Source organism: Oryzias melastigma, linkage group LG14 (assembly GCF_002922805.2).
Source record: "Oryzias melastigma strain HK-1 linkage group LG14, ASM292280v2, whole genome shotgun sequence".
NCBI lineage: Eukaryota > Metazoa > Chordata > Actinopteri > Beloniformes > Adrianichthyidae > Oryzias > Oryzias melastigma.
Window position 1 is genome coordinate 14,303,457 of NC_050525.1, and position 17,388 is coordinate 14,320,844.

At 37.7% G+C, this 17,388-nt stretch overlaps 2 protein-coding genes across 6 annotated transcripts in view; one reads left to right on the forward strand and one right to left on the reverse strand.

Moving 5' to 3' along the window:
- The first annotated feature begins 1,126 nt into the window (after positions 1–1,126).
- Positions 1,127–13,532, forward strand: LOC112141933 (adhesion G-protein coupled receptor G2). 4 transcript variants are annotated; one of them, XM_036215120.1, is made up of 32 exons: positions 1,127–1,507; positions 2,943–3,004; positions 3,590–3,670; positions 4,543–4,611; positions 4,916–4,996; positions 5,075–5,145; positions 5,226–5,326; positions 5,440–5,470; positions 5,547–5,581; positions 5,652–5,773; positions 5,852–5,930; positions 6,312–6,391; positions 6,615–6,656; positions 6,747–6,811; positions 6,905–6,936; positions 7,025–7,064; positions 8,077–8,111; positions 8,189–8,316; positions 8,397–8,517; positions 8,611–8,843; positions 8,951–9,152; positions 9,356–9,512; positions 9,888–10,040; positions 10,162–10,284; positions 11,458–11,503; positions 11,589–11,692; positions 11,771–11,895; positions 11,992–12,363; positions 12,437–12,720; positions 12,808–12,909; positions 13,013–13,162; positions 13,238–13,532. In XM_036215120.1, exons 1-32 carry the CDS (start codon positions 1,443–1,445, stop codon positions 13,336–13,338), a joined length of 3,492 nt encoding a protein of 1,163 aa, XP_036071013.1. In that variant the 5' UTR covers positions 1,127–1,442; the 3' UTR covers positions 13,339–13,532. The 4 variants fall into 4 exon arrangements, with proteins under 4 accessions (XP_036071013.1, XP_024120923.1, XP_036071014.1 ...); XM_024265155.2 differs by having other exon boundaries at positions 1,128–1,507; positions 4,916–4,984; XM_036215121.1 differs by lacking the exon at positions 4,543–4,611 and having other exon boundaries at positions 1,128–1,507.
- Positions 13,533–14,565: 1,033 nt separating this feature from the next.
- The window catches only part of sms (spermine synthase), a 9,697-nt gene continuing 6,874 nt past the window's right edge, over positions 14,566–17,388 (reverse strand). For both annotated transcript variants that reach the window (XM_024265184.2, XM_024265177.2), the window contains exons 10-11: positions 15,550–15,665; positions 14,566–15,459 (exon numbers count right to left, since the gene is read on the reverse strand). In XM_024265184.2, the coding sequence (XP_024120952.1) occupies positions 15,429–15,459; positions 15,550–15,665 (147 nt within the window). In that variant the 3' untranslated portion in view covers positions 14,566–15,428. The remainder of the gene's footprint in view (positions 15,460–15,549; positions 15,666–17,388) is intronic.

Below are 17,388 nucleotides of genomic sequence, written 5' to 3' on the forward strand. Positions count from 1 at the left end.
CACAATCACACACCTAAAAGCAATTTGGAGATCCCAATTAACCTATGACGCATGTTTTGGGGAGTGAGGAGTAAGTGCCAGAGGAAAGCCCTCACACATAAGGAGAACAATGCAAACTCCACACAGAAACGTCCCAATCAGAAACAGAACCTTCTGGCTAACCGCTGCACCACCGTGCAGCAAAGTCACTTGTGACTTCTTTTTTTATTTATTTCTAAATCAAAGATTGCACCACACACTCTACAACAATCATCACCAAGCAAATATTTTAAATCATTTTTACAGCTTTACTCCAACCCTGTCCCTGAACACAACACCTCCAGAACTTAGTAAGCTAAAACCACTGAAACTCTGGATTATTCTTGTTAAGACCGTGTGGTAAACTGATACCATCACCTTTCAGCCTAACCTCTGCCGTACTTTCTCGTTACGACAGCAGGCTGTCTATCTTGGCTCGCCCATCTCCACATCAGTTCAGTTCAAACAAAGACGACTGCAAAGATCGATCTTCACAGATGTTATTGTCTTCAAAGTTAGGAAATATTCAAGCGTTACGTCCTGAATGTCTGCAGTGCGTGTTATGTAAAGTGTTATAAAGGCTGCTGAACTGAATTTAAATAAAAGGATTATGGGATTTTGACTAACAGGATGTGTCTCTAAACACATGATAAACGTAAGATCTGCACAATTTATAATGCAAAACGTATCCCAGACCTATCATGCATTTGCTCTCTTAGCACTTTTATTTGAATATAAAAAAGTTTTAAATCATTTTACCTTAAATAAATAGCATTATAATTGAAAGTTGTTCTAAATGGATGCATTGTTAAATTAAACATTCCCCTTTTTTTCCATATAAGCAAACATGTTCAAAATACTGTTTAAAAAAACATGATCTGCAGTGAGGAACTTAAACATTCGTGAACAATAGGTTTATGATTTGAAAGATATGAAGCTGCCTGAGCTTTCCCAGACAAAAGCAGGTCTCAGCGGTTCAATGGTTATTTGAACTTGTTGTCTTGGTAACTTGTGTCGTGTCAATCATCAAAAGGAACTGGCAAGGTTAGGACACACCCTGAGGCACTCCTTAGCTGCCTTAACAAAAATAGAAACACGTTTGTTAATTTTGCAACACTTACAGGAAGCTTTTAGGGAAAAAAAAATATACCTATGAATATTCAAAGTGTAACAGAGATCCACTTCTTCTGATCAGGTGTTCAACCTTTCTTTTGTCAGGTAGTGGTGGATTGTTGGACCCCAAATGCTTCAGGGGATTTGCCAAATCAGAGATGAATGTGAGTGACGTCCTTGTGTTCAGAGTGACGTTTTGAGGGGTGTGCCACATGCTCTTGACTGACTAAAAAAAAACCAAACTTCAACACACAGCAGCAGCAGCAACAGCTGCATGTACATGTAGTTGTGTTTGGACCACATGAGAAGCTATGAAAGCTCCAGGAGTTAATTTCTTCAGCGTTTCACGTCGACACACGCCGGCTCCTGTGATCAGGTAAATGAGCATGACTTTTGATTGATGTTACTTCATAAAATAGAATAGAACCTTAACTACTTTGACTTAAAATGCTCATTTTGACAAAGTGTTGGCATGCTTTTAAAAAAAAGATACATCAACCATTCAGTGATTGTTCGATTATGACTTGAGCTGAATGTCATTTTATGATGTGAGGCTAAAAAATAAATCAACAATTTACTGTAAATTTCAGGATTTATAATAAATTAATAAACACAGAACAACAGCTTAAATTGTTATGTTATTTATCAGCATTTAACGTCAAACTTTAGTTATATAATATTGATCAAACTGGATTAAAATGAAGCCAAACACACAGTCTAGGAGAAACTTGTCATGTTTCTCATATTATACGGTATATAATCCAATGCCAGTAAAGCTTTATTTTATGCTAAATCTTTTCCCAAAGGATGACCTTTCTTTTACATTATTAGTCTGGGATGTATAAATCACTGAAGTTTTACAAATTGCTATATTTGATTACATCTTTGACCGAACAGCACCTCTTGCTTTGCCTGTGGTTTCATGTTATCTCCTATCATACTTTCCTTTGACCACATAATCTTACATTTACATGATATAGGTGCATTTTTTAACCTTTTATTATTTTAGAATCTACTCTCACAATTTGAACTTTTCTAACTATTTTCGTTTATTTTATTTTATTTTTTTTTAATACACAATCATTCTGATTGGACATTTGAAACAGGTTGTTTTAAGCTACTTTTGTCTATAGTTGAGGTTTTATCTGAAACTAAATGAAGGTCGTTAACTCAAAGTGACAGCATTAGAATAACCAAAGGGTTAATCCACCCTCGTTATCCGTCGGGGTCTTTTTTTTTTTTGGTTTTACCTGGATTCTCCAGCTTCCTTCTACAGTCCTAAAAACAAGTGTTGCAGGTTAGTTTGTGACACTAATTTGCCCCCTATAGGAGTATCAATTGATGTCTTTCTTTATGTCTTTTCATCAATTTGATGAATAACTGGATACCTGTCCAGGGTAAATCTATGTCAGTTGGGATAGGCTCCAGCAACACCCCTGAGAATGAAATGATAAGTGAACGGATAGAGAATTCCATTCATACTTTATTGGCTTAGTGCAAATGGAAAAATAAATTATAATATAATTCTGTGAAAAAGGAGAATTTGCTTAGGACAGGACTAAATTACAGTATGCTTCACAAATTTATTTAATAATATGAAAATCAGAAAATGCAAATCAGGCTTTTGTACATGAAAGAAATGTTGTATTTTCTTACATAATAAAAAAAAGGATGCATTTGCAAGGCAGGTGAGAATTTTTGCATTTTCCAGGCAATTCTGTCTTTAACTCATACATTTAAACACAGAGTTGCTTATTTCCTTCAGTGCAGTCCGTTTTAAAAAGAGAATAACTGAATTCATTTCTTTACAGAACGGCTAACCCGGGTTCCTTTAACAGATGGACTCTCTGCCTGCTTGCCATCTTCTTGACAGGTAAGCTTCACACCTCGTTGTTGAAAGACAAAGAAGGTCGGCCTTCTGTTGAGGTAATCCAGGCAGACAAAATGAAATGCATGACTTGACACTCTCATGGAGGCGCTCACACACACATACATTCACACAAATCTGTTTCTTTATTCGTAAATTCTCCCATAACCTGTTAGTCTGGTCTTGCAGTCTCAGACGGCTCAAGTCATGTGACTTATTTTCTAAAGGAATTACCGACGGCAGTAAATAAAGGGAATTTCAACATTAAAATTTCACATTTTAAAATATCTCAACATGTTCTGTTTAATTTCCATTTGCTGTGTTTAAGTTATGTGAATATTTTCATTCAATAACTGTTAAAATGCTCAGATCTGATCCTTAAAGGGCAAAATGTTTTGAAGAAGGGCTGGAAATTGATTAAAAAATGTAACTTATTAATCATAAACCTGGAAAAAATTAATCACGATTAACTTTTTTTTAAAGTTTCAGTACTTGCCAAACACTTCTAACCTGTGAATAATCACGAGAAAATCAGTAACAAAACTGTATTTTTTGAACGTTTATCTTTTTTAATCTTTCTATTTTTTACAGTTTCCTCTGCTCAGATAACTCCCTCCCGTATTCCTCCTCCATTCCAGCCTCCCCCTCCAACAACAGTAGCACCATTTCCAGGTAAATGATTCACAAAATCAAGTCACTCTCTAATAATGTTGACTTTTGTCCTTCTTGTAAAGTAGCTGGCAAAAGAAAAAAAATCACCTACATACAAACATAATCGGTCACATCAATGTAATTTAACTGTGTGCCTCATAAATAAGAAAAAAAAATCTGCAAATCTGATCAGCACGCAGAAGAGAACCTCTTCCCCCTTATTACCTCAGGAAAGAAAATACACTTTCAGTGATCATTTGACGACTATTAAGTTGTCTTGATTTCAACATTCAGAATCATTAAATCATGCAGGTCACTGCCTTTGATCAAATTCTAACTTTATCTTTAATTGCATTTTAAAAAGCAGGCCAGATCCAAGTGCTGCAGGTTTTATTGGCACAGACAGGAGAACAGGAGTGAAGCACAGCTAAAGTCCACAAACTAAATCAGTGTCAGGCAGGTAGAGGTCAAACATGAGCACGAGGGCATCAGAGAACAACCAGAGAGGTCAGGGTTCATGCGAGGGTCAGGGCAGGCGGCAAACGATCAGTGTCGAACAAAGTGGGGTTGGGAGGGACTGATGGGGCTGATGGGAAGTGTAGTGTGGAGACCCAGGAAGTGGTAGCACGGGACTGATTCATGACAGATGAGCTTTAACCAGTAAAAAAGTTGGTTTAAATCTTTGGTAATAAACAAATATGAGATTTATAACACCACAGATTTCCTACCTTAAGTCCCAATAGTTTAACCCCCCAAATTCTGCCTTGGATTTGAACTCCCGACCTTCCAGACTTGAGGTGAACACTCTAAACAAAGCCACAAAGTATATTCATAATACGGAGGATCATACTTTATATTCTTCTGGCTGAAAGCTGTATTTATCTCTCCATCAGGTGTAACAACCACTGATCTGTCTTCACCTGCTTCACCACATCCTCATTCTACACTGGGACCATCTTTAGGTTAGACGTTTCACAGAATCCTCACCCTGTCGCAGTCTTTTACTGACCCTACCTGTGCCATGTTTTCAATAATCACAAGGTCAGACATGGCATTCCAAGTCAAAAATCTTTTTTCTAACCAGAAGTAGACCAACTTTCTGTGTTCTTTACACCTTTAGGGCAACATAATTCTTAAACCATTGTATAATTTGTTAAAAAAAAAAAGTTTTACTTTTTAAATAATCACAAATTACAAATGAAGATGAGATATTAATAGAAGGTCAGCAGTGTGTTGTGGTTCAAAGTGGTCTTTCCTCTTCATCAGGTACAAGCCCCATCCCTTCATCTTCTGCTGCTTCTCCTCCCCATCCTACGACAGTAGGACCCCCCCCAGGTAAATCCTTTGGTCATTTTATTTCATCGATCGTTCATTTCATTAGCTTTACATTTTGTGAATCCGTCTTCCTTTGTCTTTCTCTCTCAGGAGTTTATTACTTCATCACCATCACTGTGAATGAAGCAGAACCCAAGAATGGAAGTCAAATTAATGACTGGGTGTGTGTTCATGCTAATTATTAATCCCACTATGATCTGTATAATGCATTTAAACTGAACAATCTCGGGTTGTGTTTTAGCTGAAGCGGGTTTTCCAGAGTAATCTGCAGAGGTGCGTCCTCCCAGGGCCTCTGAGCACGACCGCCACCGGCCCAACTTCCCCTCCATCCTCTTCAAACACGTCAGTGGCATTAAAAACATTTGCAATCGAAAGTTTCCCTTTTAAATACACACTTATGTAAATCACTTGCAGAAGTAAAAGCTGTAAGTCAACAGAAATTATTTGTGTTTTAGGCAAGAAGGAAACAATACTTCTCTATTTCTGGTAAGTTAATTATTATATATTGCCTTTTAATTGTTTGTTCAGAAGCATTGTTTAACCCTACTTCAATTTTTAACAGGGAGTGGAAGTATCATGTCCTTTCAAAACATTAACGTGAGTGAAATTCCCTTTTTTCAGTGTTTGTATCTTTCCTGAACTCATTAATACTGCTCTCGCTCTTCAGAAATACCACATGCACCGCAACACTACGGCTCAATCAGCCGGTGTCTCCATGTTGCATCCTCTGTGTTGCCACTAAAAACTCATCGGGCATCTCTGTGGTGGGAAACAAGGCTGAGAGAATCAGTGAGTGTGTGCTTTCTCTCACAAGTAACTCATCTAGTAGGTCGCTGCTTCAACACAACTGTCTGTGCTCCTGAACAGGCCCTCTTCAGCCAGTGTGCAGCACTCTTCCAGAGGAGCAAACCAGCTGCATTTACACTGGATCAAACCAAACCCAATGGTAAGGTCATGGTTTTATAGAGGTATGCAAATAGGGAGCGGGCAGAGGCAGAAAAAAATAATAAAGTTACTTATCTTGCAAATTCATGCAAAAATCTATGCTATATAAAAAAGTGACACATCTGTGTCCAAAAGTGTCATAAAGATAGTAATATGATTTTTGATTCTTGAAAAGAGCTTAATTCTTTCCATAGCAGCTTTTATTTTGTCATTTTTCATGGTTGCTTAGCAGCTTAGGCTAAAAATAGTTAAACTGTTCCAGAGTTTATCCTCAAAATTGTCTTTTTTTGCACTTTTTTGCTCCTTTTTAGTACATAACTTGCAAAGCTAAAAGAAAGACATTGATCCACATAAACATTTGAGGATGTCTGTCTTTCAACAGTGAAGAGGTTGGACCTGCATATGTGGTTCCACAAAACAACGCAACGATTTGTGGAACCCAAGAGCCCCAGAATAACACAGGTAATCGCAAACGAGTCAAACCTATTTTAGTCTATGGAAGTTACTGCACCTCCTTATACATGTTTTAGCCCTCCACTTCTGTTTGGCATCATTCTGTTTACTTTTCCCCAAATCTCATTGTGCAGCACGTTAATTATGTGAATGAATTATGTGTTTCTGGAATATCCTCCAGGATGTTTCCACACAATAATAAAATATGTTTGTTTTTTTGGTTTTATTGCAGCGAACATCACGTGTGACTGCTCTGCTTACTGCAATGGATCAAGTCAGTGTTTTTTTTTTTTTCTTTTTGAGTCTCATCACTAGTGTTTTATTTTGAAAATCTCTAATGAGATGAACTTGTTTCTGCTTTTAGATGCCTTCTACACATTTTTACTCTCAGTTGAAGATCCAAATAATTCTTCCCAAGTCTACACACTGGTAACATCTCAGTCACTCTCGGACCAGTTTTCTTTTCCTTCACTCCTGTTTTTCAAACACTAATGTTTCTTTTTTTTTAACTTTTTTTTACAGATTTCTAAGCTAAATGAAACTTGTTTCACAAAGTGAGTTCTGATTTATGGCAATCATGACAAAATATTAGTGGAAAAATTGAGTCAAACTGGACACAAACACATTTTTTTTCATTTTCAGCGAGACATGTTTACCATTTGTTAATGGATCCCAATACAAGGTAAAACAATCAGACTGTCTGAACAATAAACTCCTTGTTTAACCCTTTCATGCCGTATGTCACTAATTTGCAGTGGATTCCCGCCAAAAAATATCTTATTAGACTACATATAAGCATAATTGATTTATTAGTAACTTTTTATAAGACTTTGCAACTTATTTTGAAGCAAAATATCTTGTTCTTGATAAAAATCTTTTTTATGGTGTTTCTGTAACTTAATATGTTATTTTTTACTTTACACAATATTTTAAACCAGATGCTTTATTTGTGAATGATGAATGGTTAAGTGATTTAGTGAAAGTTTTATTTACATATACAATTTTCAAGAGAAAAATATTTTTGAATGTGCAATTTTAGTCTTATTTTAAGATAAATATGGTCTGAAAATGCTGAAAATCTCATGTTTTTGAGAATATTCATAAATATGTAAGTTGTACATACTTTAAAGATATATAACTTTTTTCAACAATACACACTTATTTTAGGATATTTCCAATTACCAGAGCAAAATACCCATAAATGAGTGTTTACAGCTAATTTCAAGATTGCATTTTGTCTTAAAAAGGCAAAACATCTCAATTAAGAAATCTCATCACGACGCATTTTACTAGCTCCATTGGCAGATTTTTCTTCACTTTTAACACAAAAAAATTCTTCTTTTCTAATGTTTTTTTTTTACTTAAAATCTTTCCTAGTATATCATAAACTCCCAGACTGCACGTAATTTAGCATCATGTTCAATGTAAAAATGCAGAAGAATGTTTTTTTTTTGCATAATTGGAAATAAATTCAGTAATAAAGGGGTCAATAGTTTGACCCTTTTTCGTAAGAAATCAACCAAAAAATTACTTTCTTGGCTAAAACAACTATTTTACTGTATCATAGCTGAAAAAGAAAAAAAAAAAACAATTAAATCCAAAAGTTTTTTACATTTGATTCTAAAAATAAATAATTATTGATTTGACAGTTTTTACAGTTACTCTTGCAGCTAAACAGCTTCTTTTCTTCTCAGGGTGCCAACGTAAATTGTGAGGTGTCAGCAAACAGGTGAGTCTCTTGCTTTTTCCTACTGCTCTTTCTTTAAGATTACGTTTTAAAATTGATTTAACTTTTTTTTAACTCAGAAGCCAAAGCTGCAGAGTGCTTTTAGGATTTAGCGCTAAAGTTCCAACATGTTCCTTGCACTCAGCTGTGAAAACAATCCTTCAGTTTGTAAAGGAAATCCAATACAATGGGACGGTCCGGCGAGCAGGTGAGTATGTCACGAAAAATTAAAGTCATCATTCTTTAAGGGACAAGACTCTCATTGGTGTTTTGTCGTTTATTCTACAGCGATTTGTGGAAACTTCAAGATGGAGGACGATCTGTCGAACGCCCAATTTACTTGGGCTAACATTTCCCCAAAGCCTGCCAACTTTTGTGCTGGAATGCATGAATATAATACCAGCACCTGGTTGGTGTCCCTTCTTTTACAAAAACTCCAAACCAGGTTGTAAAATTAAAATGAGTTCAACCAACGTCCCTTTTTGTTCCAATTTCATTGCAGTCAAAACCAGACAAATGTCATTGAGCCGCTGGATGAGTGGTGCAGCGACAGTGGTAGTGGCGGCTCCTCTTCATCTTCTTCAAGCGGTGCGACAGCAACAAAACAACCTACCACTTCCACCAAAGGCGTAACCACAACAACCACAACTGCTGCTGCCACACAGAACACGACGACGAAAGCAACCACAAGCAGCTCCAGCAACTCTTCAGCGACCACGTCCGCCACAGTCTCGGGTAACTGAGATTTACTTGAAATTACTTAAAACAAGAACAAACATCAATTTTTTTGCATGGCCACTTTCACAATTAAAGGATCTTAATTTTGTTTTGTCTGATTGCAGATGAGAGTCTGGCTGCAGCACTGCTCAAGCGCACAGAGAACGTTTCCAATCTGACGTCCAGTGAGATAGATCAGCTGGTGTCAGAGCTGGAAAAACTCTTGTCAGGCTCAAACGTCAGCCTGGCTCTGGGAAACATCTCAGTTTTTATCGTCAACAACCTGCTGGGCGCCTCGCCTGAGAAGCTGTCAAACTCTTCCAACAGGTAACTCAGTCCTTTCTTCACCTTTGGACCATAAAAGACCTCACAAGTGGAGGAAAAAATCTTGAGAAAAAATAGTTTGACTTCAAACTGTAGAGCAAATACAGTAAAATATAGACACTGTTTTACAGCTTTACAAGGATGTCCAAAGCTTTGTGTGAATCTTTCATTCACAGTATTGCGTTTTCTCTCTTTGACCCCGTTAGGATCATCCGGATTGTTGACACTGTGGGGTTTAAGCTCGTTCTTGGAGCCAACTCGGAGAGTCTGCTTGCTCCATCGATCGCTCTGTCGGTGGCACCCGCCAACGGCGCTAATTTCCAGGAGTCCAATTTCTCCATCACAGACCCCAATAACGTTCAGGTGAGAGTTTCTGATTTCATTCAAGCTTTTCAGGGCTTTTCTCTTCAGAAAATCCTTCTTATTCTGCAGAGCTGATGTTTTTTAAAGGATTTTTACAACTTTAAGTAAAAAAAATAAAAAAAATAAACACAGAATAAAGGATTAATCCATGTGACCCATTTCCGTTTCTGAAAAAAAAAGTGCAGTGAGGTGAATGAGGTCAGAAATTCTGGCTGCCATCCGACTTAACTTCTTTTACGATGACAGACTTTTGCACACGATTTGAGTTCACGTCTGGATTGCACTTATTGTTCGTGCAACACTGACGACAGATGTCAGCTGCCCCAAATAAAAATCTGGTTGTTAAGTGTTTCTGTTTGTTCATGTGTGCTGCAGGTCAGGGAGCAGTCGAGGATGCAGGTTAGGTCCTCCGGGTTTCAGGGCTCTGCCAGACTGCCCCCCTTTCTCACTCAGAACCTGCCCAATGAGGAGCAGAAGCAAGCCTCCAGAGTCCATTACAATTTCTATCAGAAGAGCACGCTGTTTCAGGTGTTAATTTATCATCAGTTATTACTGGGATTGTTTGAGCTACAATAAATAAAATAATTTTAGCATAATTTAATGTCATGGACTAACATTTGATTTTTTTTTGCTGCCTATGAAAACGCAGGACAAGTCGCTGGGTCAACGTAAACTTAACAGTGGCGTCCTCGGAGCAACTGTGGGCAATCTTTCTATCAGTGGATTAAATCAAAATGTTACAATTTTCCTGAGACACACAGAACCTGTTCCAGTGAGTTTGATTTGTCTGAATTTATTGTCTATTTTTATTAAGGAAAAATGTGACAAAAGCATGTCATCTAGACTAGTTTTCTCACGTCAAAGCTATCCATATCATTGACTATAAATGAGAACTGGACCAAGTGAGTGTGATGTCGTCACATAGTGACATTTAGTCAATTTAGTTTTTTTTGCACGATATGGATGTCGCCATGTTGCAACCAGAGGTCACAAATAAACAGGGATTGGTCTGAGTCAGTCCAAGTCAACATTTCTATGGCAACCACCGTTGCCAATCAAGAGTGAGCTTGTTGGAAGGCCACATCCCTTCTACTTTAAGGCTGGCCAGGGGGAATCTATCAATCAAAACGATCGATGTGAGACTACATACTTTTATTGAGGCATCTAATAGGCAGGTTTATCACTAGAGCTACACTCAGGGGTGTAGGCGACCTAGAGCGCCATCTGCTGGAGGGGGACCCAAATCCAAATGATTTATATATATATATATATATATATATATATATATATATATATATATATACTTCTTAAGATTTCATGTAAAAAGTAAAAAACAAAAAGTCTAATTAAAGAACATAAATAAAATACCTCAAAATGTTGACATAATCAATAGCTTTACCCGGCGCAACGCCCCTCCTCACCTGACTCTACTGCTATCTAAGCTAGGTGGGGTGGATATTAGTGCAGTGTTGTTGGTGTTAGTGCTAATTTAAAACTTTAAGTTAAAAAAAGCAGCAAAACAAGCCCTCAGGGACATAAAAGGAGGAAAAACGAATGCCAAGATTCTTTTTCCTCAAGGGCGCCGTGCGGCACAGGGTCAGGCCTGGCTACACTACAGAGAAAAAATAAAAAGTAGCCTGAACGTGTTTAAGGGAAGAATGGTTATTCTGACAAACAGATGACTGAATAATTTATTTCTCTACAAAAGAAAGGGATTTTTTACGTCTTGGAGCCACAAGGAACTTCCTGTTTGGAACGGATACTCAGTCCAGTTCTCTTATACAGTCAATGATCCACCGAATTGAAGTTTGATGACATGCAAAATTCTCTCGGCTTATTTCTGCGAGTACAAATGTCAGAATTTTCAGAAACAAAATAAGTTAAACAATAATATTGCAAAATTATTCTGCGAAGGAAGATGAACTCATCTTTCTCTTTACTGCAGGCAAATTTTGTGGCAACATGTGTTTTCTGGGATTTCAGTCTCAACAGTAAGTTTTCTTTTAACTGGACTTCAGTAAATACACACAAGTAAATGTGTAAAGATCAAAGATTGAACCGTGTTATCCCCTGCAGGTGGATCAGGCGGTTGGAATTCAGATGGTTGCGTAGTCCAAACCACTACAGAAAATGAGACAACTTGCAGCTGCAACCATTTGACCAGTTTTGCTATCCTGCTGGTAATATTGGTCTTTATATGCATTCTTACTGCTGGAGTACTTAAAGGAAGCAAACACTGTATTTGATCTCTCCTGCAGGACCTATCCAGGGAAAATTCAATCAGTGCTGTTCAGAACACCATCCTCACCTTCATCACATACATTGGATGTGGAGTTTCTGCCATCTTCTTGGCCTTCACTCTCCTCACCTACCTGCTCTTTGAGTGAGTTGATGACCAATGAGCCACGGCGTTCAGATCTGATGTCACTCACCTACGTGACATCGTGCTGACCCCTTCCAAACCGTTCGACTCTTGCAGGAAATTACGCAAAGACATACCGTCCAAAATCCTGATCCACTTGTGCTTCGCTCTGCTGCTGCTCAACCTGGTGTTCCTGGTGGACGCGTGGCTGGCGCTCTACACAGACGCCGTGGGGCTTTGCATTTCCACTGCTTGGTTTCTCCACTACTTCCTGCTGGCGTCCTTCACGTGGATGGGGCTGGAAGGCGTCCACATGTACATGGCTCTCGTGAAAGTCTTCAACAGCCACATAGCACACTACATGCTGAAGTTTTCCGCGGTCGGATGGGGCGTCCCCATGGTTGTGGTTATTATCGTCATCGCAGTTGACATCAACAACTACGGCCTTGTGTCCTATGGGAAATATACAGACGGCACAACTGACGAATTGTAAGTCCTCTTGCTTAGAAGATCATACAATTCCACTGTCGAATCAACTTCTTCCATACTTCTTTTTCCACAGCTGCTGGTTGAAGAACGACATTGCTTTCTACGTGGCCGTGGTGGCCTACTTCTGCGTTATTTTCCTCTTTAACTGCTCCATGTTGATCGTCGTCCTGGTCCAGCTGCAGCGGATAAAAAGGCAGAACCCCCAAAACAACCAGCACCGCTCCACGATGCAGGATCTGCGCAGCGTCACAGGAATTACTTTCCTGCTTGGTCTCACTTGGGGTTTTGCCTTCTTCGCTTGGGGTCCTGTCAACCTGGCCTTCATGTACCTCTTTGCCATTTTTAACTCTCTTCAAGGTGGGTGGAGAATAAATCAGTCAATACAGGGAAAAAAGTCAGATTAAAAAGTGTCTAATTTGAATTAAAAAAACCCTTCTGTTTCAGGTTTCTTTATATTTGTGTTCCACTGTGCAATGAAGGAAAGTGTGAGGAAGCAGTGGAGCGCCCACCTATGTTGTGGCCAACTGAGACACTCAGAAAACTCAGGTAAAGCATTTTCACTGCACATTTAATGGTTCACTTTGAATATTTTTGTTTATAAAAATAAAAATATTTTTAAATATTAATATCTTTTCTTTTCTCCTTACAGAGTGGAGCCACAGTGCTACAAAGAAGAAAGCCAGAAACTTCTCCACGTCCAAACTGACGTCTTTTCACTCCTCACACTTGTCCCGCGTCAAAAGCTCGCCCAGTTCCTCTTTCCTGGTCAGCAACACTTCAGACCAGACAAACGGCATTGGTAAGAGCATTCCGACAAAAGGATGTTTTGATCTACTTCTGTATTTGAAGTATTAACGACAGTGCTGCGTTACAGGTAGTCCATTCGACGACAACGTCATCACAGCTGATGAGGATCCGAGCATGGACGTCGTCCTCAATGAGATCAACAGTCAATACCGACACCAAGACTCTTGATACAAAACCAGGAGAGCAATCTGATCAACTACATTTAGCACAATTAATTATTTATATGTTTGTTAAATTATAATTTATTGAATTATTTTCTACAAATCACAAGTTGTTTTTCTCAAAATGCAAATGTATCTCACTCTTTGTACAGATTTGTTACAGATGCTTTTTTATATGCACATAAATGAAGTATTTATGGATTGTGTGAGATATTTTCTGCATATTGGACACTTAGCAAGCATAGTTGGATCTTCATTTTTCATTTTTTACAGACCTGGACCTGCTCGTTTTTGTTTTCAGTTCTTTTTTTGTTCCACAGTTCAGGTTTCCACACCTGCTCAAGGAAAAAAATCTAGTTCTGGACCAAACAGTCACTTTGACTGGACAGGAAAATGCAGAAAGCAGTTTGGTAACACAGAAAATGTGCAGAGGTGGAGTGGTTGACCTCTGATCTTAAGGCTGAAGGTTCGGTCCCTGTTTTGCATGACAATGAACCTTGACCTTAGTATGTGAATAACTGTGCAGCACCTTGGACCTTAATGAAGGTAGAAAAGCTCTATAGAACTTTATACACCATTTACCAACTGCTCACGTTTACTGAAGCACATATTTTTTTAAAACAAGCACCAAAAAGGAACAAACGAGAAAACCCGCTATATTCTCCATAGAGTAAAAAAAAGCTTGAAATGAGTGTAATCCTCACATAAAGATGAGCCGCTATTCATCTTTAGCATGGTGCATTTAGAAAACTAACTCACATATTCCATGTCTGACAAAAACACAAAGCCAGATATCAGCTGCTGTAAATAAAGATATTTTATCAATTTTTAAAAAATATTTTTGAAGACTGATTGCAGCACAAGTGTTTGAGAGTGGGCCGAGCTATAATCTTTGAATATAAATTTGGCTAAAATGATCTGTTTCTCAACAGTTTATTTTAATGTTTTTGTGAGGTGATGGTGCACCTCCTAGTGGCTGAAGTTAGTATTGGATATATTAGAGTTTTTTTTAATATAGTTAGGTTGACATAAAAGTGAAGATTAATCACTAAATAAATGAAATACACATAATTCATAGTAATCAAAATTTGTATTTGTCTGATGCACCTGTGTGTTTTATTTCTAAGGTCTCGTGTTATCATTTGATAGTAATACAAAAAGAAAGATATTAAACTGCACAAAGTACATTAGCACGAGGATATTTTCCACACAAGAATTGTTTCACACGGTAAACTCCAACAGTTTCTACTCAGAACAGTTTTATTTCAGATGTTCACAAAACTTTCTTAAGTAGGACATAACAGCATTTGGTGAACCTTTAATGAATAAATAAATGTCCCGCAGGGTCTTTCAAATGTGCTGTGATTTGTATACATAACAAGCTACATTCACCGTCCTTTACATGCACCTAATTCAGTCACATCAGGAGGAATCCAAGGTGCCAAGAAAGAGGAACAGAAAAACTGCACGAGCACAAAGGTGGCCTCATTGTGTCTGATCTTTCCCTTTTTTTTTTTTCTTTTTAAACATGGACTTTAAAACGTTAAGCCTCAGAAGGCATGTTCACGCCGCCTCAAGACAACCCTGGAACAGGAAGCTCACATTTTGGTAGCAGTAACAAAATCAAGCTTAAAAGAAACACGTCAAGTAAACCTAAAAGCTCAAGATGAAGAAAAAAAAACAAAAGCAGTCACAGATCTATAGTAAAATAAGCTACAACACGTTATCAGTGTTTCAAATCAGTGTATAAACATCTAACAGTTTCTTCAAAGCACAAGCAAATGAACATATAAAATATAGACAAAATTGAAATACACTTTTGAAGTTGCAACAACAAATTTAAAACAACTAAAACATGGGAGGAAGAGGAGGCGGTCTGAGTGTGGGTTTAGGAGTAGAGAGGACGTGGAGCCCTCTGTTAAAACCAGTAAAACGAGGAGAATAAGTCAGAATTAGTAACTAGCTCTTTTTAGCTTAAATGTTTTTGTGTTGACACCACCTTCAACATCTTTGGAACTACAGGAGACATTTAAAAGAAATAAATCCTTCCACACGTTTACATTTCAGCTGCTTGAAAAATCCACAGAAAGAAAGTCTTTACTTCTTCCATGCTGTGTAGAAAACCCATCTGATTCAATGAGATGAAGGAACACACGCGGAATAAAATAAGAAAACAAGCTCAGAATAAAGCTCAATGGCTTGCTTCATGAAAGGATACTGCTCCAGGTAGGAGGGCACACACACCACCTGTTTACGGAAGTCCACGGGACACGAGAGTTTTCCCAGCTGCTCCTCGTACAGACTCAGTGCTTCAGTCAGATTCACACTATTACCCTGAGCAGCAGTGATGGAGGAACCAGAGGGAGAGACAGAAATAATATGAAATTGAAGTTGAATCAATGACTGTATATGAGAACTGGACTGAGTGAGTGTGATGTCACCCAGCTCCAACCAAAAGGTATCAGAGCTAGAATGGTTATTCTGAAAAATATAATGACCGACGAATAATTGTGTGAATGATTTCAGTCTTTTTAAGTAGATTAGCAACAGGCCTTAATATTAGCATCATGCTAGATTTATGGACTTTAGCTGTGTCTGAATAGAACTACAAAATGACAAACACACTTTATAGTGAGTAGGGAAAGACTCCGGACACACCCTTTGTTTTCTTCTTTTACAGTAATTTTCAAATTATTTGGCACCGAGTTGTTCTGCTGGCATTATGCTAGCTCATTTACAATCTACTTAAGTTATTTTTAGGGCTAATTTGGCATTTAGCTAATATTTTAGCAACATGCTAGTTTTTTTTTTTTGCTATTTTGGCCAGCAACTGAGGTTTCTTTTTAGGCTAATATGGCTATTAACTTTTTTTTTTCAGCCATATTGCAGCCTTTTTTTTTTTTTTTTTAGCTAATTTGGCATCTACTAAGGTTTGTTGGGATAATAATTTGACATTTAGAAAATATTTTAGCAACATGCTAGTTTTTTTTCTAGTTTAGCATCCAATTATGTTTTTTTTTTAGGCTAATTTGGCATTTAGCTAATATTTTAGCAACATGCTGGGTTTTTTTTTGGTTGTTGTTTTTTTTTTTACCAATTTGGTATCTACTAAGGTTTTTGGGGTAATTTGGGATTTAGCTCATATTTAAGCAAAATACTTGCTCAATTGGCTAATTTGGCATCTACTGGAGTTTCTCAGCTACTTTGGAGTTTAGCTAATATTTAGCAGCACACAAAATGACTTGGCAAAGTTCACATGTATTAAGGATTTTTAGCCAAACTTCCTACAAATTTTCAGAACTTTCAGAACAACATTCTTTTAGCAAATTTAACATTTTGCAAATAGATTTAGCATTTTCAGCAAATCTTCAGCAATTTAGGCAAATTGCTTCAGGAGCTTCTTGAATCGGGTAACTCCTATTTGGAACGCGAGGGGGAAGGAGTCACTCAATTCTGCTACATACTGGTACAGCTCAAAATAAAGTCTGCCACATGAAGCCCCGCCCACCTGTACCACACTGCCACAAATAACCACCAGAGGGCAGCAGAGCATGGCAGTAAAAGTCTCTGTGGCCAGAAGAATGAATATTTTTTTTCAGTAAATTATGAATGCTTTTAGAAAAGAAACAGCTACTTTTTTAGTTGTTTTGAGGTTATCAAGGTGTTTATATATTTTGAGTTGGTGGTTTATTTACTGACGGAGGAAACTCAAGTCAATGTGCAGTTAGAATTCTTTCCTCTCTACTTATCTACAGTGGTGTGAAAAACTATTTGCCCCCTTCCTGACTTTTTATTCTTTTGCATGTTTGTCACACAAAATGTTTCTGATCATCAAACACATTTTAATATTAGTCAAATATAACATAAGTAAACACAAAATGCAGTTTTTTAACTATTTTTTTTATTATTTAGGGAGAAAAAAGTCCAAACCCACATAGCCCTGTGTGAAAAAGTAATTGCCCCTGCACATAATAACTGGTTGGGCCACCCTTAGCAGCAATAACTGCAATCAAACGTTTGCGATAACTTGCAACAAGTCTTTTACAGCGCTCTGGAG